This window comes from Talaromyces rugulosus, chromosome II, assembly GCF_013368755.1.
Source record: "Talaromyces rugulosus chromosome II, complete sequence".
NCBI lineage: Eukaryota > Fungi > Ascomycota > Eurotiomycetes > Eurotiales > Trichocomaceae > Talaromyces > Talaromyces rugulosus.
The window spans coordinates 1,605,944-1,629,107 of NC_049562.1; the positions used below are offsets into that span (position 1 = coordinate 1,605,944).

Here is a 23,164-nt window from a genome sequence, read left to right on the forward strand (position 1 = left end):
CGTGGCCGCCAGCAGCGCGTGAGGCAGATCAGCTGGCGATCCTCTGGGGACCTTGGCTGCACAGATAAATATCTCTGGAGTACAGACACAAGAGCAAAGTCGATTATGGAGAAACACGACTAAAGAGAGAGAAAGGAAAAAATTACTATCGGAACTGTCTTCCCTTCCAGTGTAGCTAACTAGCCCTCCGATGCGGCAATAATTACGGGGAATCTAGCTGGACCGGTGACGTCGATCTTCCCGCACTGTTTTTTTTTCTGTTCTCGTTAGGCTGCAATTCCATCACTATCCGTCCACATCACTCGTGACTTGTCCATTGCGAGCTGGCTGGCCTTGCATCGCGCATTAACCGGGTATATGATTTGAAACCCATTCGAAAATCCCGCTTCGACGGGCTTGTTTTGCTTCTGCGATAGGCAAAAACCATGCGATCCGCTTTGAGTCTTCTGGCGCTCGCCACAGCAGTGACGACGACCGCGTCGCCCCTCGCCGGGCCTCAGCAACATCAACAGCCTCTACTTGAGCTGGAACCACAGCTCGGAGCTGAGAAAAAGCCGTCCCGGGCCTTGACCGGCAAATTCCTGCACGTCACAGGTATGTATTGTATCTCAAGAATGCTAGCAAATGCGGACAACGAACTAACCAACATGCGCGGGAAGATCTCCATTTAGACCGTTTTTACAAACCAGGGAGCTCCACGGACGGAGACGAAGCTTGCCACCACGGAAATGGGAACGCTGGGTATCTGGGTTCCGCAGGCAATGACTGCGACTCGCCCGAGTCACTCATCAACGAGACATTCGACTGGATCGAGAAGAACTTGAAGGATGAGATTGATTTTGTCGTCTGGACTGGCGATTCCGCCCGCCACGATAACGACGAGCGCATACCACGTACCGAGAATCAAGTCGAAGAATTCAACGCCGTTGTTGCGAAGCACTTTGAACGTGTCTTTCGCTCTGATCCGAACCAAGATCCGGTTGCCGCGCTGTCCATTCCAATCGTGCCCAACATTGGCAACAACGATGTCATGCCGCACAATATTTTTGAAAAGGGGCCGAATCGGTGGACTGAGATTCTGTCGAACCTGTGGAATCATTTCATTCCCGAAGAGCAGCGTCACACTTTCATGCAAGGCGGCTGGTTTAACTCCGAAGTCATCCCCAATAAATTATCTGTTTTTAGCCTCAACACACTCTACTTTTTCGACTCGAACAATGCCGTCGATGGTTGTGCGCAAAAATCGGAGCCGGGATATCAGCAGATGGAGTGGCTGCGGGTGCAGTTACAGATAATACGTGAACGGGGCATGAAAGCCATCCTCATGGGCCACGTTCCTCCTGCTCGGTCCGGAGATAAGCAGGCGTGGGATGAGTCATGCTGGCAGAAATACACCCTATGGCTCCGTCAATATCGCGACGTCGTCGTTGGCAGCCTTTACGGGCATATGAACATAGACCATTTTATGTTACAAGACTCGGAAGATGTAGACATAGACAACCTACTGCTCGATTTGCCGAGCCCCCGATTTATCGAGGACAGCGACTACGAGAACTTTACCGTCCAGTCCAAGGCGAGCTATCTAACCAGTCTTCGCGACCAATGGGGCAGCTTTCCTTCTCCTCCTGGGTCCGTGAAGGACGAGTGGTCGACAACCGACACTAGCGTTATTGGCACGGCAAAGGGGAAAAAACGTGGAGGAAAGAAGAAACGGAAGAGAGAATTTTTCAAAAAGATCCACGGTCCGTACGCAGAGCGGTTTTCCATTTCGATGGTCTCACCGAGCGTAGTACCCAACTACTACCCGACTCTACGAGTGATGGAATACAACATCACAGGTATAGAAAATACCCCGACTTGGGTAGATGTACAAAATATGGACACGAACGAACGGAAGAGTAACTTCTGGGACGAACGTGAGATTGAGCTCCAAAAGTCCAAATTACGAGTCCCTGCTGGGCCTGGGAAGAACGCACCACCCGGACCAGCATATTCAAACCAGCCATTGACGCTATTGAATTACGCGCAGTACTATGCAAATATCACAGAATCAGAGCAGTCTTCGCCGCCATCTTCCTCGTTATCGAGTCACCGTATCCACTACGAGCTAGAATACCGCACGCAGGACGACGGTGTTTATGACCTGCCTGATCTGACAGTCCGTAGCCTGTTTCAGCTGGCGACGCAGATCGGAGCGGGTGCTACTAACGGTGCGAATATACAAACAGACGAGCTTACCAGTGACTCTGATATCGACAGGAAGAAGAAGAAGAAGAAGAAGAAAAACAAGGCATGGCGTACATTTCTCGAGCGGGCGTTTGTTGGGCTTTTGGATGACGACAAATTCGAAGACATTGCATGAACAGAACCTTTGGATCGTACAACTGAAATATGAATATTGATCTTGTAGCATCAATCTTTTGGTGGAGATTTTATATCCACGTTTTTATACCCATGTTAATTTTTGCATTGGTGTTATTGATATTGATTATTTTCCTGTATTTAATTATTTATTTACATGCATTCATGAATGATGACAGACAGATTGATGTTATTAACCGCCATGCCAATCTTGAACCTGGGTAATGTAAACGCAACTGTTCTTATATGCTCACTTCCTATCATACATATATCGTACATTTATCGACCTCAAAAAAGCGGACGAAAGCAGAGATTACTATTAAACAGGATCACGATGATCAACTCAACAGTTTGAGAACCAGCTCATACGTTCCAAGCGTGATCATCGCGGCCGGCACAGTGCGGAGGACATGCGCAGTAAGGCCTCCATAGATGGCCACCATGCCTTCTTCTCTCCACACTAACCGTAGACATTGCACTACACCGGTATATTTCAAGCGCCCGTTTGCCATTGGTGCTTGTCGGAGTCTTGTTCTCACAACCTGGGTAGGTTTCCAGGTCAGCGATGGGTTTTATAGTTGTAAAGGAACGGACATCAGCCTTACCTCGTGTGGATATGCGATCAACACCGCTAGCAGTTTCGAAAATCCAGCAGCACTGCTGAGAGCGATTCCTTGAGTTGCCTGGCTTGACGGTGTCCCATCCTGGCTGGCATTCTGCCTAGCAAGAAAGCTCTTCATTCGTTCGTACATAGCTAGATGCAGAGTCGTTTCGATGACACCGAGATAGCTCGCTGCCAGGCCACGATACAGTCCCTTAACCCCTTCTTGTCGTATCACTTGCTTGACACAGTCAAGACTATTCTTATACTGCGGGACGCCCGAAGATCCGCTCTCACGCACCCGCGATTTGTCAAGCTGCAATCGCGTCTTGACGAGCCAGATGGGATTCGTTGCAGTGCCGGTGACAGCGCCCGCGGTAGCCGCAGAGAGGGCATGTACTAGTGTTGTGTTTTCCTCGCAGCCCAATATCTGTGGGTAGAGAGTCTTGCAGTTCCCATACGCATAAAACTTGATGGCCGTTGCAGGAACTACCCCGGTCAGACTAGGGCCCAGGCCCTTGAACAGACCGCGCCAGCCCTCGAGGCGATGGATGGAAAATAAAATGCCAAAGGTCTCGCGAAAATGTAGAAGAGACGATTTGTACAATGGCAGGTTTGGGTTTGCCTTTTTAAGCTGCGACTGATAGAAATCAGACTGCAAGCGAGTCTTGAGGACGTCAAGAGGAGACGTCAGGACAGCAGTAACCATCCCAGCCGTGCTAGAGCAGCCAATGTGAGTCCGTGTACTTAACAAATAGGGCTAGTGATAGAGTTACATACGCGCCGGCTATGAGATGAGAAAATGATTTGAGAAATGTAACCCCTTTCTCAGTTTCCTCACGGGGGTTTCCCATAGGTTTGATGTGTGGGCGTTGGGACACCCCCCTCTGGTGTTTAGCCTCCATGTTGAATGAGTATTCGCAATATGGATTCCATAGAGTAATCAAAAATCGGCGACCATCGACCTCTTGAGATGGCAATCCCTAAAGGCTTGTTCCAAAAGATACTCACAGATAAAAGAAGGTGTAGAAAATAAATTAAAGAAATGGGGATATCCAATATCATGAATTGACAAATTAGAAATAAATATAGATAAATTAAGCGGGCTTTGATGTGTTTGTTGCTTTGGGCGAACAGGCAACATTAATTGAAGCTTTCAAAATATTTTTTTCCTCCTTTGTCATCAAGACAGGGAGGATTGAACTCGACCAATCACATGGCGCCCTCCATTCCCCCTTCTCCCACCCAACTGCTGAGACAAAAAAGAACCCCCATCGCCAACAATTTCCTTCTATTTAACATGTTAAGCAAATTTCTGGCAGCACGGACGACATTGCCGGTCTCTAAGCCGCGGCAGTCAGCCTTGTCGGCATGCCGAACTCAACAGCCGAAGTGGAACAAGCCCACCCGGCCCAGGCCCCGAAACACGCAATTTTGCACCTGATAGCGTTGAAGGCGTGAGTTATAATATTACGGCCAAGAAATTAGCACAAGATATGGAGCAATTTTACGATTGAAAAGACATCATGGCGCCCCTTGGTCGACAGATAGATGCCCAGTTTTGTTGGAAGCTGTTCTTCAATCCCGAGTAGTGAACTCTAGGGGTTTATTTTCCAGGCGAAATGTCTACGACCGATCGGGATAAAGAAAGCAACAGCATAGAGCCACCCGCCTTGCCGTCGAAGATTTCATATTGGCGGATGCTGATCGACCAAGGCGTTGTGACTTCCGATATCTTCAATCATCCCTACTCGGGATCGGGATTGGAGGATGATCCGTATATTGTAGGATGGATCCCCGACGATCCGCGCAATCCTATGAGGCTCAATAGATCGCTCAAATGGGCTTTCACAGTTATGTGTGCCTTGTCGACCTTTGGCGTCTCCCTCGCTTCTTCCGCGTATGCAGGAGGTATCGACGAGGTGATCTCCTCGTTCAATGTGAGCCAAGAAGTCGCCACTCTTGGTGTCTCGGTCTTCGTCCTTGGCTTCGCAATTGGGCCTCTTTTCTGGGGTCCTCTTAGCGAGCTGTATGGCCGGCAGGTTGTGTTTCTGGTGTCGTATCTCGGGCTTGCGGTCTTCACGGCTGGTGCCACGGGCTCTAAGAATATCTGGACTTTGATTATTCTGCGTTTCTTTGCGGGTTCTTTTGGCTCATCTCCATTTACGAATGCAGGTATGTTAGTTGGTCTGAAGTATTCAACCTAAGAAAACTTGAAAACAAACCCAAATTCTAACTAAGATAGGCGGGATTATTGCCGATGTCTTTAGTGCTGAAGACCGCGGTCTTGCGATAAGCTTATACACCGGAGCTCCCTTTATCGGTCCAACTCTTGGTCCGGTGATTGGCGGATTCCTTGGAGAAAATGCTGGTTGGGTTTGGGTCCAAGGTTTTCTTGCGACCCTCGCCGGTGTCATTTGGGCCGTGGAAGGGCTGGTAATCCCAGAGACATACGGCCCATTACTCCTTCGCAAACGAGCTGCTCGGCTATCTAAGCTGACTGGAAAGGTCTATATCAGCAAAATAGACAACGAGAGACCGAAGGTCACCAACAGCGAAGCCTTTAGCACTGCCTTGGGACGGCCCTGGGTATTGTTATTTGCCGAGCCAATCGTCCTTCTCTTATCGATCTACATGGCCATCGTTTACGGCACACTATACCTTATGTTTAGTGCTTTCCCAATTGTCTATCAGGAACAACGCGGTTGGAGCCAGGGAGTGGCTAGCTTGCCATTTCTCAGTGTTCTTACTGGAATGTTACTTGCCCTTGTGTACAATATGTGGGACAACCAGCGATACAAACGCATTCATGTCAAGTGTCATGGCTTCGCCCCGCCTGAAGAGCGACTTCCTCCATCTATGATCGGTGGTATTGCGGTGCCTATTGGACTATTCTGGTTTGCATGGACCAATCAAGCAAGTTTGCATTGGATTGTCAGTGTTGTTGCGGCAGCCCCCTTTGGTTTTGGCATGGTTCTCGTTTTCCTAAGTATCATGAGCTACCTGATCGATTCATACACTATCTTCGCGGCATCGGCTCTCGCAGCTAATTCCATCATTCGGTCATGCTTTGGTGCCGTGTTCCCTCTGTTCACGACATATATGTATCATAATCTCGGTATTCACTGGGCATCTTGTGTACCTGCCTTTTTGTCGCTTGCTTGCGTGCCATTTCCATTCTTGTTCTATCGATACGGCCCCGCCATTCGACGACGATGCAAATTCGCCGCAGAAGCAGACGACTTCATGAGGATGCTGCAGAAGGAAGCTTTCACTGCAACTCCGGCAGAGAAGGCCACTCCGAATTCTAACGTGGGAGCTGAGACTGAAGAAGGATATGTACAAGATCGACCACATCGTGTCAGTGATGCTTCTCTCAATGAGTCTGGAAGGCTTTCTTCGGAATCACTAGCGTTAGAGCCTGTTGTGACCTATGAAGGCAATCCATACGACATTGACCGAGTGAACACTCAGTCGTCGGCTATTACTAACAAATCAAAGTCGCGGTCGATCAAAACATGGCAGAAGAAGTAGTTTAGATTTGAATATATGAGAAGAATGTAATAGAATAACTATTTTCCTTTTTATTCGAGGCGGATTTTGTCAAATCTCCTACTAACTATGTAGTAACATAGGTATCATACATGTCAGAGGGAGGAGGAGAAAAGTTCGAGAGTAGATACAAGCAAGGTGGGATTAAACATTGGTTGACAAAATTCTTAATAAGTTTACAGAGTCATTAGGCATTTAAATGACAAAACAGTAGAGATATGCTTGGCAAGGAGAAAGGGGCTGTCAAGCGAATGAAAGTCGCAAATACTACTAAATCTGCACAAAACTCCACCCTCATCAAGGCTGGACAACTTCTTCCATGTGCGTTATATCCTTTTCCCTAAGGAAATCATCCAATTCACGGCGCTGATTTTCCGGTAGTCCATGAAGTTGGACCGCAACATCGTCGCCAAATTGAGATGCGATTTCTTCCAGGGACAACTGTGCCGTCTCGGGCCAAAATAGATACACCACGGGTATGAAAAAGATGCACCAACATATAATGACTAGATAATACTTCCATCCGACGTTTTGAATACCAATAGGCGCAGTCTGCAGCAGGACAAGTGTGGCCGCAAACTGTCCAAAGAGGGAAAAGCCCATGCCGATACCGCGAATCTCCATTGGGAAAATCTCACTAATATAAAGATACATCGTAGTATCACAGCAAGACCTATATATGAAATGATTAGTGTGTGGAAATGTTAAAATTTTTTAGGATACTCACCCCTGGAATGCAAGGTAAAGAAAAATAAAGAAAAGGCCGGCTGCGTTTCCACCCTTGTTGGATGTCCCAGAATATTGAGCAATACATCCAGCGAGGCCTGAAGTTGTCACCAAACAACCCATGAAGCCAACAATAAACATCCAGCGGCGAGAATTGACTCGGTCATGGAGCCAGGCACCAAATGGATTATAGATTAGGCCTTAATGTCTCGTTAGAATGGCATCATCTAGAATTGGCGAAATTATCGCACTTACCAGCTGTAGTAAGCCAAACTGCGGAAAGTAGGAGTGGCATGTAACCAGTCTGGCCTAGATTGGTGCATAGAATGACAAAGTAGTTGTTCTAATGACTAAAATCAGTTTTGAGCAAGTCCTTGAAGCTATATTATTTCTATCCCGAGATCTTCGACTTACAATAACAAGAGGTCCACCAAACTCAGCACCCCACTGAGTTAAGAAACCGATTATCATGCGCTTTCGGTAACTTCTTTTTTTAAGGACAGCAGTCCACGGATTGCATCCCGAAGCCTGAAGCCTTGCTTGTTCGAGAGCTAGCTGTTGCTTGATTTGGTACATCTCTTCTCTGATAGCGAGATCATCTGGATCCGAGGGGTTCGATCTCAATTTTTTCAGCACGGTCCAAGCTTCCTCGGCCCTTCCTTGTTGGAGAAGCCATCGAGAAGAGTCAGTGATGAAGATGGATGATAGGAATAGCACCAAAGGGCCGAAGCACTGCATGCTCAACGGAAATCTCCATGCAAAGGAAGGGTTCTTTTCCGTTGCAAAGTAACAAGCAAACCCCAGCCAGGCGCTGAGCATGTACCCAAAAACAAGGAAAATTGCATGATGTCCGACCAAAAATCCTCGACTTTGGGGTGGAGAAATTTCGGATAAGTACATTGGACATATTGTGACAAGGTTGCCAACCCCAAGTCCTGCAATGAAACGACCAGCCTGAAACATGCTATTTCGGTCAGCTTCACGAAAGACACAAATAGGATTTCAAAATGAAAGCAGCCTACTTTAAATTAGTGGCTCCGGCTTGTAGAGCACCGCCTAGCAGAACTAGAAGAGAGCCTAATTGAATATTTCTTTTGCGTCCAATGGCACTCGCGGACCACATAATGAATAGACTACCAACAGCGCCACCAGCGCTGTATAGTCCATTTGCCGTCGCAATTGCATTGGTGGTAGTAGTCCCATAGCCAGGTTCCCCTTCGCTGGGCAAATTAAAAAAGGAATACCATCCAGGTTGCCCAATTGTACTGGAGATGATTGAGGAAGAATACCCATATGTCTGCAAATATGAGCATGATACCGAGGACTCTCATAGAGGATATAGACATACCAGGGATCCGAAGGAGACAGCAATGGTCACCAAGACATTATGGAAGTTTATCCCGCCAGACCGGTTTTTTATTGCCATTGTAGTATCAACGATATGTGATTTCTATGACATTCTCCTAGGAATTGGAGTTTTTACTCAAAAAGGAGCGCGGTCTTCAGGGGGTAGAAAAGGGCGCCCAAAAACGCGGAGTACGACCCACATCAACTGTGAACCGCATTTTTGATCGACCAAGATGCGTCTTACCCCGCATGGGGAAGTTGTTGCATGAACTTTAGATCTGGAGTGTGCCATCGATTGGTGATCCCGGTAGGAGTGTACCACATTGGCAGATTCCGGTTGGGGAATCCAATCTATCTACACGTCACAATGTTATATAGAGCAGTAACTAGGTGGTAATAAATTATTCTAGGGCTACAAATATAATAAAGCACATTATAACACTAGTAAATGGAAGTGACAGCAAGTGAACTGATGATAGCTGTTAAGGTTAAGAAACTTTTATTTAATAGATATTAATGAAAACCAGCTTTAAAATAAAAATTGAAAGCTTGCACTTAAAAAAACAACATCCAAAATGACTACGAAAGAGTACCCTTCACAATGAGATGACATTGATTTAACTTTGTTTAGTTGACAACTTTAGTCCGTTTATAAAAAGAGCACTGTGTCTTGACTTCTCGAATTTCTGGCCATATCGATTGATATCAATCACTATAGACATTTGAACTTGATTCGATTTGAGGATACATTAAGAAAAGCCGGCACGATAGACAGCGCATATTGCGTCTCCAACCTCCTTGGTGGAAGCTGAGCCTCCAAGATCAGGGGTCCTGATACCCAGCCCCTGGTGGTCACTCGAGTCTAGGACTATTTGCACCGCCTTTTCAAGACGAACTGCTTCTTCTGCCATCCCAAAGGAATACTTGAGCAACAGTGCAAGGCTGAGGATTTGTCCCACAGGATTGGCGATGCCTTTGCCTGAAATATCCGGCGCGCTTCCATGAACGGCCTCGTAAACACCTTTGCAAGGGCCTTGGCCAGGCACAGAGGAAATACTAGCGCTAGGGAGGACACCTAGTGATCCAATGATTCCACCTGAGATATCGGATAGAATATCACCGAAAGTGTTGTCCGTGTGGATAATTCCGTTAAATTTGGTGGGAGACTTCACTAACAGCATAGCCATACTGTCTGCGAGCTGATCCTTTAATTTCAGCTCAGGAAATTCTCGACTGAATGTCTCATGAGTTATCCTTCGCCAGATGCGGCTGCTAGCAAGAACATTGGCCTTGTCTGCATTCCAAACCACTCTCTTCTTTCCGCAATCACTGAGTTGCATGGCCAAGGCCGCCGATACACGCGCACAACGTTCGATTTCCGCCTTCTCATACACCCAGAGGTCGGAACCGATATCTTCACGTTCGTCCTTGGCCCCGAAGTAGGCACCACCGCAATTTTCTCGAACAACAGTAAAATCGACGCCCGCCACAATCTCTGGCTTTAGCGTAGATCGGTCAATGAGACTAGGTGCGAAGAATCGACACGGCCTGATATTCGCAAAGGCGTCAAGACGCTTTCGCAGCTTCAAAACACCCATTTCCGGTCTTAGGTGGCCGGGAACGCCCTCCCATTCGGGACCTCCAACGCACCCTAACAATACTGCATGGCTTGACGCGGCATTTTCCAATGTCTGATCAGAAATAGGGACCCCATGAGCGTCCAAGCTTGATCCACCAATTAAACCATGTTCTATATCGATTTTTATATCTGGGCGTAATTCTGCGACCACGCCCAACACCTTAATTGCCTCCTGTATAATTTCAGGGCCAACATGATCTCCTGCGAGAATCAATAGTTTCTTTCGGCTGACCATAGTAGTTGAAATTCGAATTGCTTTGCAAAATCCTTAGATTTTTACCTTTGAAATCATCTTCAAAGATATAAAACAGCTGACATTCATAAACTGCTGCTTCAATTTTTCAATGGAGCTTGTGTCCGTCCGGAAATTGCTCCTCGGTTGTTCGTGGTGGCCCGGGGTGGTGGTACTTTCCGAGGGAAGATGATAACATCTATGGCACCCGTCAACTAGTTTCTATCTCTGTGGAGAATCTGGAGAACAGCACTTGAGAATTATATGGAACTAAGGGCTTCGTGTGAAAAGTAAATAGTCACCGTTCTCAAATTTCAAAATTTTAAGCAAAACTGAGTCAGAGCGGTCTTAACTTACACACTTTAAAGAACTTTTTACTTGCAAAGAAAAATCTCGATATGCCAGGACGCCTTGCAGGAAAAGTTGCCATCGTCACCGGTGCAGCCTCTGGCTTTGGCAAGGGAATCGCAGCCAAGTTTGTTGAAGAAGGTGCGAAGGTCATAATCGCCGACTTGTCTGAAGATGCTGGTCTGAAAGCGGCCGAAGATCTCAAATGCACATTCTTTAAGGCAGATGTGACCAGTAGAGATCACTGGCAGTCCCTTTTAAACGAGACACTCAACAAGTACGGCAGCCTTGACATTGTGATCAACAATGCCGGAGCTACATACGCCAACAAGCCTACGGGCTCAGTTACAGACAAAGATTTCGACTTGGTATGGAACGTAAACGTGAAGTCAGTCTATCTTTCGTCTAATGTGATTGTACCGTACTTTATCGACAACAACCGGCCGGGCGTATTCATTCAAATCAGTTCTACCGCTGCACTACGTCCTCGTCCAGGACTCACATGGTACAATGCGTCTAAGGGTGCTGTTAGCATTGCGACAAAAACAATGGCAGTCGAGTATGGACCTAATCAGATTCGGTTCAACTCTATTTGTCCGGTGGTGGGAAGTACTGGCATGTGAGTTTTGTCTTCGCCGATTCTGACAACATCAATTGTTACTTGCATTTAATTGACTCGTATTTTACCATTTCACAGGACCCATCTCTTCATAGGAAAGCCTGATACAGAGGATAACCGCTCATCATTTGTATCAACCATCCCACTTGGCCGACCATCAACTCCGGCTGATGTAGCGAACGCGTGTTGTTATTTGGCCAGTGACGAAGCCTCCTTCATAACTGGGGTTGACCTCGAAGTAAGTCATTCCATACTTTTAAAACATGGTTTCTACTGGTTTCAATATTGACGTTTCACAAATTCAGGTTGATGGTGGACGTTGTGTTTGAATCCCTAAGAAAGACTGCCATATCATAAGCCTGTTTCAAAATTACTTTTACTTAGGTAATGCTAGTTTGAGAAATAAGATCAACATCCATAATTTTTGAGCTTACTAGCCATTACACTATTGAGTCTAGAAAATTTTTCAATTGATAGTCCGAAAGTGGGACAAAGTGATTTCCCAAGTAGACTTAGCTCCGGAGTGTACCGCCACCGGGAAACTCTCTCGCCCTTAGTGAGGAATAGACGGCCATGGATTGTATCTGAGAATTGAGTTTCTGTGGTCTATTGTAATAGGTAATATGGATATAGTAGTCTACCAATACTCATATATTTATCGCTAGCTTTCACTATATATAAAAAGTCGGCAGTGTCATTTTTGAATGCTAGCCCTAAGTGGTACGTCACTAGTAGCGGACATCACTTGGTAGAGGGGGTTCATGAGCTGCAAAATAAGCTACCTATTGCGTAGTGGCAATGAACCCTCAATTATTATTACAAGACTATGTTATAATTTTATACAAACAACATCTATATCCATTAACGACAACCGTGTGGCTGGGCCAAACTTTTGTCGCGTTGAAGAGGTATGGCTTTCCTATCTTGGTTTAGCGCGCCACTGTCTTCCCAATGGGGCTTCAAGAGCTCAACCTCACCCAACCCCGCATCTCGCAAGATTATACATGAAACCATCCCTGTGCTCAAGGGTTGTAATTCCTGATTCACCGGGGATATTAAATGGCGGCAATTGAACATATCTTGCCTGGAAATGCTGCCGCAGGCTTCCTGGCCAAGAGAACGCGAAAATTGATGCAAAATGGCCGATGCAGATTCTCCTGTTCCGCACCAGAACCACGGGGCGAAATTTAGTGTATGGCAACGCCAAATCATATCGCTATTTATTTATCCTTTTGGAAGAGCTAACATTGGTCACTTAGAAGAAGCGGAAAAGCCATCAATGCAACGAATGTCATATGTCGTTTAGCCGGCCAAGCCACCTAAACCGCCATGTTTTGTCGCATAGATCGAAAAATGATCACAACTGTGCATACAGCTGCACAGAATGTGAAAAAAGGTTCTTTCGCAGAGATATCCTCCTGCGCCACCTGCGCAGCGTCCATCGGAAAACCATCACTCTGAATGGGAGTGCCCAGCGATCTTGCTTGCGCTGTGTAGCCAAGAAAATGAAGTGCGATCGAGCTCATCCTTGTCAGTCATGTATCAGTACACGATCAAAGTGTCTTTATAGAGAGGAAAGCTCCGAAAATCAACAGACAAACTACTTTTCGGCCGTAAATACCCCGAGCACAGAATCAGCGGATGGCAACTTCCAGCAACTGTATCCTGAATACTCACCGGGCAATGTCCGGGCTAATCAGAGTCTAGTATGGGGTGAATCAGTTAACATGACTGAATTGTCACATGATAACTCGGAAAAATTATCAATGGAAGAAAGCACCGATGCTCCCTTTCTGCCCAGTGGTGCAGGATCGGGCCTGGACCCGTACGCCATTCCTGGGAATATGGCGGATCAACTTGTCTCGCCTGGGCCATATGTAGACGGAGAAATTACAGATCTCCTATCTAATGGAATATCTCTTGGCTATGGTGGATTGGACTGGTTAGACATTCAGCTCCAAGAGCACTTGCCGCCCATCAACATTGCTATCAACACCGCCCATTCAAAGGAGCTCATCATGACACCACCGACAGATGTCTGCTATCAAAGTGGACATGAAATACACCTGCTATCCTCACCAAGTTGGCATAACGCCACCCAATCACAAAATATGCCGATGAATCCAGCATTCCCACGGCCTGGCCCTACCCAACCAACTGTACACCAGTGGCCATTCGATGGGACTCGCGAACAGGTACATCCAAGGTATCGGCTATCACCTCTACGCGATGTTCTACAGGGAATCTTTAATTCTACACCAAATTCATCCAATCCGTTGATGAGAAGTCTCGTTGATCTGCTTTCCAACAAGTATGTTCCAAAGCTAGACGAGAACACGAATGACTATGAAGCTTTACGAGCAATGCATCTTCTACAACGGGCAGTCGATTCTTTCATATCTCAGTTCCACAGTGTTCTTCCCACGATTCACATACCGACGCTTAAGTTATCGAGTTGCCCTACAGTCCTTCTGACAAGTATGGCATGTATCGGCGCAATGCTTCTAGAAGATACGGATGCGCTAGATAAAGCTGAGGCATTCAGCAAAATATGTGCTACCGTAATACTTTGGCTAGTGAGTCATTCTAATTTTCAAATACGTTTTCGGCATTTTTGACTTTCATGATTGACCATGATATTTAGGGAGGCTCCGACGCCAATAGTTATTGCGATCTCGACTATCTTACTGCGTGCTGTTTCTACCAAATATATTCTCTGGGTTCAGGGAATAGACAGTTGTATCAAGATGCGGATAGGTCCCGTGGAGTTCTCATTGGAAGCCTTCGAGGTATGGGCTTATTTAAGTCCCAAATTCCGTACGAAGTAGACAAGAGCGTCCCCCAACTACAAGCCTCAGCCGGAACGGCAGAAACAGAAGCAAGCTGGCTCCAGTGGAGAAACCAAGAGCAGGAGAAACGGCTAGCATGGTCGGTGTTTGAGTATGATTGCAGCCTTTGCACCCTCACCAACCGTCGAGGTATGGTGGATCTTGGGGAATTGCCATCAAAGCTACCCTGTCCTGAGGCTCTGTGGGAAGCACCTTCAGCGCAGGCATGGAGGACTCTCTCTTCTCGTTCCTCAACGGTCTATTTCGGGCTTTCACTAATGTTAGTGATTCGTGCTATAACGGCTGGGAAGAAGATGCCGAATGGGTTATCTTCCTGGGGTAGACGACTCTGTGGTCAGGTTATTGGTCGACTGCTTTGGGACTTGAAGCAAATGGAGGGCATGTCCATACTCCGATCCCTAGGACTACCACCGCTCTTCTCAGTTGAGAACCAAACCAAGTTCAAGCTTCTCCAAACTTTTGACAATCTCGCACGTGAGATTCCAAACCCGGAGTCTACAAAGGAGCTAATAGATTCCAAGTATGTGCATCACTGTCCGGTGTATTTGGCAATATACTTTTGATAGCTAACTATCTGCAGTATCACTCAACTCATTATTCATTACTCATTCCTGAATAGCGCCGAAAACGTGATGGAACTGGTTGTCTTCCTCGTGCGAGTTTCTGCTACCAAGGTGTCGCCTTCTGGTGAAGCAAACTTGGACGCTGCAAAGCGACAACTGAGAAAAAGTTTTGGCTCGGACCTGTGCTTGACACGCAAGTTAGTATGGCACGCTGCACAAATAATTGGTGTTGCCGACGAATATCTCGTTTCGGCACCATGTGAGATTTTGCGAGTCTTCATGGGCTGTATATTCCTAATAGCCTTTGCAAAATATTCACCTGCGATCTCGGGAACAGGCTCATCCAATACTGTTGAATTGGATAGAATCAGCAAGGAACCTGGACAGACTGAACTTGTTAATGCTTGGATTCGAAATGGTGGGACTGCTACTATTGCTGGCGCCGAGGCTACCAATTCGAGTCAATTTGTCGCCCATATTAACAACCATACTCAAGACTTGATGCGGAAAGTACACTTCTGGGGACTTTCACAAAAGTTTAGCCAGATCCTTCAGATATTCCAAGATATTGATAGTTAGATGCACTTGGGATTATCATTGTAATATACAATAAATTAAAAGTATTACTTGGCACAAAAACTGGTCAAAGGTTTTTTCTATGCAAGATATCCAGTAGCCTTACTAGTATGACCTCCCCGCCAACATCTCTGGGTGTTCAGAATATTGCTAAGCAGTTAGGAGGGCTACTTATCCCTCCCGGCATGTTCAGCGGTGCACTTGCTATGAAAAACTCCCATCTGTTCTCTTCTTTGCAAATCTGCGCAAGCTCTTCCAGGTCAAAAAGCTCCCCAATAGGCATTCCCCATCCAGCGAGAATAACTTCATGCATAAACACCCCCTCCACAGATGGATCTCCATTTGCCCTGCGATATTCTTTCTGAGGAGGGTAGACTTCGAATGAAATCGCATCGCCGGCCACCGCCGCAAACCCGGTATCCCATATCCAGCGCAGCATCTCTTCTGTCCCCTCAATACCGGCATGCTGTGGGTTTGTTGAGGACGCATAGGCCATCTTGTCTTCCATTGTCATCCGTGACTCCCATTCTTGGACCAGCCCAATACGGATAAAAAGCAAGTCTCCATATTGGAAAGTGACACCTTGTTCTTTTGCCACATCCTGAAGAGTCGACAGCGAGATGGCATGATCTGAAAATAAAGAGTATTTGATACCATGTCTGGCTGCATACTCTACGTAGTCTAGTAATACTCCGCGCCCACATATACCTTCTTTGGCCCAATGTTGTAGTCCGATTCGTGTGTTTTTCCTGTCCATGATTTCCGATGACTCGACGCCCCCATAAAATACACGCTTCGAAGGATTATCCTCAGACGGGGCACTAAAATGTCGAAGGCCATCCCATTGACTCGATTGCTGAGGGTTGAAGATATAGATATCGTCAAAAGCGAAACCGTTCATCAACGGTATCACATGATGTTGACTCGGATGACGGTTGAAATTTGCTATGTCAAGTTTGTCCATGCCCCAGCTTAGAGAAACACGACGTCCCGACTTGATATTGCTTGCAGCTGCTGCGACGATCTCTGGTGTCAAAATCACCAATCGACCCAGGCCTTCGTCACGCGAATTGGGTTCTCCGTGCCAGACTCGCTTTGGGTTCGGCAATTTGTCGTAAGGGCATTTATGCAGTGCTAGAATTTCATCCTTTCTTGACCCTAATCTGGATACAGAGGGAGAAGATTCTGCTTCTTCCCTCATTGGCTCTCCCATCTTGTCTTTCCGGTTATCGACTAGGGAATTGCCGGTTCATTCGCACGAATCGATCAAGGCCACCGACGCAGTGTCACTATTTTTTTCGTGTAAAATAAGAAAATAAGAAATATATGCCAACTATTCCAATACTAACCGAATTATAACAATTCCCCCGCATTGTTAGAGATTCAATGGGCCTACGTACCACCATTTCCCCGCTTTCGCGGTACGTTCCAAGCCATCTCTAGAATGCCCACTAAAGACTTCTTATTTACTAGTAAATAATTATAATATCTTGGACTACATACAAACTCTATACACCGTAATGAGGCGTTTTCATATTTGTTCATGAGCCTAGTTGCATAAATTTACTTGAACATTTATTACTCATTGACAGGAAGAAGGCCTAGTATAGCTACTTTAGACTTGATAGTAAAAATCAATATTAGTTCATTTATTACCAGTAATAGTGAATGTTCCGGTCTTGGAAATCATAAACTCATTTACTGCAACGTCCTTGCCACTCTCTTTTCCCCAACCGCTATCTTTAATTCCGCCAAATGGTGCTTCGGCAGCAGAACTGTTTCCAGCGTTCTATAGACAATGTTAGTTGAGGAGCTTGAAAATTTTCTACCAGTTTTATTGTTTGAAATCTCACCAAGCCTATCATCCCTGCCTCGAGGTTTTCTAGCATTCTCCAAAGACGATGGACGTTCTCTGTGAAAACGTAACTCGCAAGACCAAAAGGGGTGTTGTTAGCGCGTTCAGTCACCTCCTCTTCAGAATCAAAAGGATAAATCCCTAAGACCGGACCAAATGTTTCTTCGGAGCTCATCAACATGTCATCATTCATGTCTATCAGAATACATGGAGCCATAAAATATCCTTTGTTTGGCTCACTATCATTGAACTCGAGTCGGCGGCCATTTCCCAAAGCCAGTTTTGCTCCCTTGGAGATAGCTTCTCTAACGAGTTCTTCCACTTTATCAAGGCTGCGAGCAACGGTCATCGGACCCAGCGTTGTTTTGGGATCCATGCCATGTCCAACGACGAGAGTCTTTGTCTTTTCCACCACCCGATGTACAAAGTTTTCGTAAATTTCGCGATGAACAAAGACTCTATTGGCTGTGACACAGGCTTGACCAGCGTGTCGCCATTTCAGGGCCATCAGTTGCTCGGTGGCCAAATCGAGATCTGCATCTTCGAAAACAATAAACGGGCAATTACCGCCTAGCTCGAGTGTTGATTTCTTCAGGTTCTCGGAACACAGCCCGGAAACAATTTTTCCAACCCGGGTGCTTCCAGTAAATGTAACCTTTTTGACCAGTGGATGGACGCAAAGAGCCTTTGAGACGGCGGGCGTGTTGTCGAGGCTCGTCGTCAGTACGTTCAACGTTCCTGGTGGGAACCCAGCTCTAGTAGCGAGATTGGCTAGAACAAGAGCAGTGACAGGGGTCTCTGGCGATGGTTTCACGACCATTGTGCATCCAGCAGCCAAAGCAGCACTAACTTTGCGCATAACCAGGGCGATAGGAAAATTCCAAGGCACAAGAGCCGCAGCAACACCAATAGGCTGTTTGATGGTAACCACCCGTCGATCTTGGATTGAGCTTGAGGCTGTCAGGCCTTGGACTCGATCTGCTTCGCCAATAAACCACCAGCTGAATGTTAACCCGTAATCAATTTCGCCGTATGCCTCGTACAAGGGCTTCCCTGTCTCATAGACTAAGATCTTGGCGAGATCATCTCGCGAGGCTTGAATGAGCCGATGCCATTCCGCCAATAATTGAGCGCGCTTCCGTGGTGTGAATTTTGAGTACGATTTAGCCGCTGTGTATGTGGTTTGTACAGCCTGGTCAACATCTTCAGGTACGCAGTCTGGGCACGAGGTCCATGGCTGTAAAGAACCTGGGTCTTCTACGGCAAATCGTTTTCCCGAGACTGAGGGCACCCATTCGCCGTTGATGTAGCAATCAGAGCGTAGTAAATCAGGATCGGATAATTTAAATGGATACTCTTTATCCATATTGCTGTCGTCATGTGTGGATGTCATTGCGTTTATCGTGCATTTGGTTCTGCAGGACTTCGTTGTTGTGGCCCGTTGCCTCATGATTTAAGACTAACATTTTAAAGCAACAATAACTTCGACTCAAATCACGTACCGCGCCACTAACTTTTCCCCTTGTGAATAGCTTTGAATGATTTCGTGTACTCGTTTGCGGCGGTCCATGGTGGTACGTTCGGATGTGGTGGCTCCGGGACGGTCGTAACCCTAGATGATAGTATGCATTCTTTGGGAGTGCCACACCGAGCTACCCCAATGAGATTTTTCGGTCTATTTGGGATACTTTACAATATGCACATAGTACTGGATGGGGCTACTACTAAACTTTTGTATACATACAGGGTACAAGACGACAACTATAAACAGCCCTAGCGGAAGATTAAAAAACTGTAAAAGATCCCGAAATCTAGAGGTCATTTTTTTTTCAATATAGGGGATACTAAAAATTTGAAATTATCAATCGCCTAATATTCGAGTCAATCTAACCTCTATTTTCATGTTCACCAGTTATGTGTACTAGTACATGCGTGGAGCCGGACAATGCCAACTACTTTTCCTGTTCGTCCCTCGACACAATTCAGTCACAGGTTTCCAGCTATTCTCTTTCATTTTTATTAGCGGATGCAGCTAGATTTATGGTTTCAGCCAGCCAACCCTCCGGATCAATTTGCTCCGCCATGATCGTTTTCCTTTGGAACAACCATCTCCCGTCACTCTGCCTTTTCAATACATCATCCCAGCGGCCCCAATGATCCGGCATTCTCATATGCGTCCCAGCAATAATATAGCTCTGGCTATGAGCTTCGTCTAGAGAGACAAGCTGCACATCAATAGTCGTAATATGGTGCCTGAGGAGTTTTGGTGGGTTGCCACCAGCAATCTCCTTTAATTGATTTGGTGCAAGTTGGCGGCCGTCTGGAAAATTGATGATGCCGTCCTTTTCGAACAGCTCTGTGATCATACTATAATCGGATTCCTCACGGGCGAGAGAAGCATAGCGATGAATGAGGGCAAGGATATGGGTACGAGCAATGGCTTCGTCTGTTAAGCTCATGCCGGCCGAAGTGCCACTTGGGAGAGATTTGTTGGACATCTTGTGGCTTAGTAACTTTTTTTTATTTGATCTGAAGTTGATATAAAGTTGATCTAAATGAATATTGCCAGATTCATCGGCATTCTCATAGAATTAATGAGGTTCGTACTTATATATGCTAGATCTATCGTTGTCAACTAGAATAGAATCTAACATCCACATTTGAATATTTCACACACTCTAATGAGATATTAATAATTTAATTTCGGTCTCGCGCATTTGTGTTTCCGAGCTACATAACGAATGCTTCTGTTAAATTATACCATAAGGGTTAAATACACGGTCTATCGGGGTTAGGACAGTTTACGGAGTTAAGATTTTTACACCCACTGTATAAATGCACTAGGTTGGCAAAGTGTAAAGCGTCGTTTTATTTTAATTTTCAAGGGTCTCCAGAAGATATTTTTTCTTGTAAAATTGCTATTCGACTTATTTCCCACCATGTCACACAGCCAACCGCTATCTTTCCTAATCGGGAAAAAGTGCGACATCTAAATCTGAGACATCGATCATATGAACAGGTTGAATCTTGACTAGGTAGACCAGACAAAATCGACTAGCTCTATTTATTTGAGCGGGAATAATAAAATTACTAAGAATTCCAAGGTATTTTTTGAGAGGGGCAATGTTGATGTTCAATAAGGGTCAGTACTGGGCAAAGTAGAAGGCAAAGAAGCGATGCCATCAAATACCGACTTTCATTGGTGTAATCTAACTGACTCATCGAGCTTGAAATGTAACCAAATGTAACGGAAAAAAAGGCTTGAAATTTACCACCCCTACCCTAAACCTGGTTTGTCGATGGTTGGCTAGGCGAGACGTAACATAGTCTCATGACCGTTAGAAAAAGAAGTACGTATTATGTGACAAGTCTAAATACTCTTCCAGTCACGACCAAGGTCCAGAATCATCCTCGGCTTACCCAGGTAAAGTGTTCTCGCGCGATGTTAGACACTGCAAGATTATTCTGATATTGCTCAGCGAACAACTTTTTAGAAAGTTATGGTTTCTCCCAATGGCTACCACAAAGACTCCGATAAGCCTCACTCACGACGCCCTAGCGGCGCTACCAGATAGCTACTTTAAAACAGTCGATGAGAGGAATATTGATGCTTTACTGTCTCTTTTTGCTCCCAACGCTACAGTCACGGTTCAGACCGGTAATATCACATACAGTGGTGTGTCGGAGATTCGCAACATGTTCACTGCTTTCGTGAACAACTCGAAGACGCTATCACACGAGGTTAAAAATATCGTTGTTGATCCAGTGAGCAGACAAATTGTGACCGAGCAAACGTACAGTGGCGAGTTAATGGATGGGACTCAGAACGATATGTATAACTGTAATATCTTCAACGTTGATGAAGATGGGAAATTTACTCGTATTATTATCTGGATGTCGGGGGCGAATCCACTCAAATAGATTATCAAATATTACGCTTGGTGGATCCTCATCGATTATTTGGTGGATTGATGAACATACCTTGCAGGAAAAATTGCACTGAGTCATTTCAGAGAATTCATCTACGCAACAAATGTCCTCCCAACACGAAACGGAGGATCTATATTTATCCACCTTGGCTGTGCAGCATAGCCAAGCAACACTGACGTGATTGCGCCAAGAGAGAGTGGGGGTTCCTTTTTTTTAATACATATGAAAAAAAAAGCTGCAGCCTGTTCTTGCCATCTTGAAATCTTGAACTCCACTTCCATGAAAATTCAAGAACTAGTACGGAGTAGTGATAGCCAAGAATAAAAATGATAGGGACGAGAGAGGAGGGGAAGCCAAAGCAAGGCTTGGCGCGATCCTCCTCCGGCGACGCTGACGTCACTGCTGGCGGCTTATCGCGACAAAGACAGAGCTGTTGTTTGCGGCACTTCCTCTGACTGCTCGCGATGCATGTATGCGAATGCCAAGGCATTGTGCCACTAGATCCAGGTTTTTTTTTTTTTAACCCTCAATAATATTGCCTGTCACACGCAGATAGACGAGAACTTGCATTGCCGACGCATTACGTAGCAGGGAGCAGCTTTGCTTGTTGCTTATCGCCGCAGCAACACACGCCCCCACCTCCATCTGCTGCTGTGCTGCACACCTGTTTCAGCTGCTTCACCCACCAACTCTATACCTGCAGCCGGTCTGCTGGTCATTCGCTCCATGCTAGCTTCAGCCTTGCGGGGAAGGCAGTAAATAAAATCTTTTTTTTAAAAAAAAAAACAACAATCCTCGTTCCCTCGTCCGTCTTCGGAGTCTGTGGTGTTTTATTGCTGGCGATCCCACCTATCCGCGTCGTCTCACTATGATGAGATGAAAACTCAAACAACCGCTTTACTCGGACAGAAAAAAGAAAAACCGGAAGACAAAATAACGAAACCGATACATGTGGAAGAAAAGGAAATGAGGTCCGGTCTGCAAACTCCCGGCGCAATCCCGCTGTTAGCGATGCTCGTCGCAGCCTTGCTGTCGATGACGCCTATCGTTTGCGAGGCATGGTCGAAACCCGGCCGCATTCTCGACAGTCGTGGTGAGTAGGCATATACAGATGATCGATGATGATGTTGGGAGACATGATTGCTAAATGGAGAATGCTACAGGGTATCAAGACGTTCTTGCCGATGGTTCCGTGGTGTCGAGACCGGCGATGGAGATTTACCTTCCTGGTGACGACGGCACATTACTCGAGTCGAAGAACGCCCCAGCCTCCCGCTTAGCACAACCTGTATCAGTACAAAAAGATGAAATGCAGCAAATTTCCATCACTAGCCTATCGAACAACGTCAATGTGCTCCCTTTCCCGGAGAAAGAAGTGACATGGTGGCAGCGGGTCTGCCGGCTGTCTTCTCTGGCTTCGGTCTCATTCTCGAATGCTTCATCATCCTCTCCATCCTCCTCTTCAGCACCATCCTCCGGCCATGCTGATCTTCCGAAGCAGCCTGGACCAGACCAATCCTCTAGCAACAAAGTCTCCATGGGTGCAAAGACACCCCAGTCAGCCACTGTCGAAAACTCGTCTTCTTCGCTCCACAACTCAATTGTCGACTCCTCCAGCCCCATTGAGCGAAACGGTAGTTTCCTCGCTGTTATGGTCAGTCTTATCGTTGCAATAATGTGGTTTTGAGTCGGATGCACGCCCTTAATATTAGTCCTCCTACTGTATATCCTTCCTTTCTTCCCCCCCCCCCCCCCCCCCCCCCCCCCCCCCCCCATGAGCATTCATTTCGGCGTTACTGGCTGGCATACCCCTGAGAGTTGGTTGACGTTGGTTTAATTTCGGGATCGGTGCATCTACTGATATTCAAACTACATACATGCATTATGCATTGACGCGATAAATAGAACAACTGATCAATAATGAGAATGATTTTATGTACGAAAAAACTGCGTTTGTCTTTACAAA

General features: G+C 46.1%; 12 protein-coding genes across 12 annotated transcripts; 6 read left to right on the forward strand and 6 right to left on the reverse strand.

The window, feature by feature from the left end:
* Positions 1-425: 425 nt before the first annotated feature.
* Positions 426-2,362, forward strand: TRUGW13939_03024 (uncharacterized protein; the record flags this gene model as incomplete). The annotated part of the gene is made up of 2 exons (XM_035486210.1): positions 426-594; positions 660-2,362. 2 exons carry the CDS (start codon positions 426-428, stop codon positions 2,360-2,362), a joined length of 1,872 nt encoding a protein of 623 aa, XP_035342103.1.
* A 337-nt stretch (positions 2,363-2,699) lies between these two features.
* Positions 2,700-3,867, reverse strand: TRUGW13939_03025 (uncharacterized protein; the record flags this gene model as incomplete). Its single annotated transcript, XM_035486211.1, has 3 exons — positions 2,700-2,903; positions 2,967-3,681; positions 3,743-3,867. The coding sequence occupies 3 exons, from the start codon at positions 3,865-3,867 to the stop codon at positions 2,700-2,702; spliced, it is 1,044 nt and encodes a 347-aa protein (XP_035342104.1).
* Positions 3,868-4,584: 717 nt separating this feature from the next.
* On the forward strand, positions 4,585-6,496 carry TRUGW13939_03026 (uncharacterized protein; the record flags this gene model as incomplete). Its single annotated transcript, XM_035486212.1, has 2 exons — positions 4,585-5,137; positions 5,208-6,496. The coding sequence occupies 2 exons, from the start codon at positions 4,585-4,587 to the stop codon at positions 6,494-6,496; spliced, it is 1,842 nt and encodes a 613-aa protein (XP_035342105.1).
* Positions 6,497-6,811: 315 nt separating this feature from the next.
* TRUGW13939_03027 (uncharacterized protein) lies at positions 6,812-8,666 on the reverse strand (the record flags this gene model as incomplete). Its single annotated transcript, XM_035486213.1, has 6 exons — positions 6,812-7,187; positions 7,242-7,440; positions 7,496-7,583; positions 7,655-8,204; positions 8,263-8,537; positions 8,589-8,666. The coding sequence occupies 6 exons, from the start codon at positions 8,664-8,666 to the stop codon at positions 6,812-6,814; spliced, it is 1,566 nt and encodes a 521-aa protein (XP_035342106.1).
* A 670-nt stretch (positions 8,667-9,336) lies between these two features.
* On the reverse strand, positions 9,337-10,461 carry TRUGW13939_03028 (uncharacterized protein; the record flags this gene model as incomplete). The annotated part of the gene is made up of 1 exon (XM_035486214.1): positions 9,337-10,461. One exon carries the CDS (start codon positions 10,459-10,461, stop codon positions 9,337-9,339), a length of 1,125 nt encoding a protein of 374 aa, XP_035342107.1.
* A 395-nt stretch (positions 10,462-10,856) lies between these two features.
* On the forward strand, positions 10,857-11,754 carry TRUGW13939_03029 (uncharacterized protein; the record flags this gene model as incomplete). Its single annotated transcript, XM_035486215.1, has 3 exons — positions 10,857-11,425; positions 11,504-11,663; positions 11,731-11,754. The coding sequence occupies 3 exons, from the start codon at positions 10,857-10,859 to the stop codon at positions 11,752-11,754; spliced, it is 753 nt and encodes a 250-aa protein (XP_035342108.1).
* A 1,437-nt stretch (positions 11,755-13,191) lies between these two features.
* TRUGW13939_03030 (uncharacterized protein) lies at positions 13,192-15,416 on the forward strand (the record flags this gene model as incomplete). Its single annotated transcript, XM_035486216.1, has 3 exons — positions 13,192-14,001; positions 14,070-14,794; positions 14,855-15,416. 3 exons carry the CDS (start codon positions 13,192-13,194, stop codon positions 15,414-15,416), a joined length of 2,097 nt encoding a protein of 698 aa, XP_035342109.1.
* Positions 15,417-15,552: 136 nt separating this feature from the next.
* On the reverse strand, positions 15,553-16,626 carry TRUGW13939_03031 (uncharacterized protein; the record flags this gene model as incomplete). Its single annotated transcript, XM_035486217.1, has 1 exon — positions 15,553-16,626. One exon carries the CDS (start codon positions 16,624-16,626, stop codon positions 15,553-15,555), a length of 1,074 nt encoding a protein of 357 aa, XP_035342110.1.
* A 432-nt stretch (positions 16,627-17,058) lies between these two features.
* Positions 17,059-18,661, reverse strand: TRUGW13939_03032 (uncharacterized protein; the record flags this gene model as incomplete). The annotated part of the gene is made up of 2 exons (XM_035486218.1): positions 17,059-17,202; positions 17,267-18,661. The coding sequence occupies 2 exons, from the start codon at positions 18,659-18,661 to the stop codon at positions 17,059-17,061; spliced, it is 1,539 nt and encodes a 512-aa protein (XP_035342111.1).
* A 607-nt stretch (positions 18,662-19,268) lies between these two features.
* Positions 19,269-19,766, reverse strand: TRUGW13939_03033 (uncharacterized protein; the record flags this gene model as incomplete). Its single annotated transcript, XM_035486219.1, has 1 exon — positions 19,269-19,766. One exon carries the CDS (start codon positions 19,764-19,766, stop codon positions 19,269-19,271), a length of 498 nt encoding a protein of 165 aa, XP_035342112.1.
* Positions 19,767-20,781: 1,015 nt separating this feature from the next.
* TRUGW13939_03034 (uncharacterized protein) lies at positions 20,782-21,189 on the forward strand (the record flags this gene model as incomplete). Its single annotated transcript, XM_035486220.1, has 1 exon — positions 20,782-21,189. The coding sequence occupies one exon, from the start codon at positions 20,782-20,784 to the stop codon at positions 21,187-21,189; it is 408 nt and encodes a 135-aa protein (XP_035342113.1).
* A 975-nt stretch (positions 21,190-22,164) lies between these two features.
* TRUGW13939_03035 (uncharacterized protein) lies at positions 22,165-22,885 on the forward strand (the record flags this gene model as incomplete). The annotated part of the gene is made up of 2 exons (XM_035486221.1): positions 22,165-22,291; positions 22,362-22,885. 2 exons carry the CDS (start codon positions 22,165-22,167, stop codon positions 22,883-22,885), a joined length of 651 nt encoding a protein of 216 aa, XP_035342114.1.
* Between the last annotated feature and the right edge of the window lie 279 nt (positions 22,886-23,164).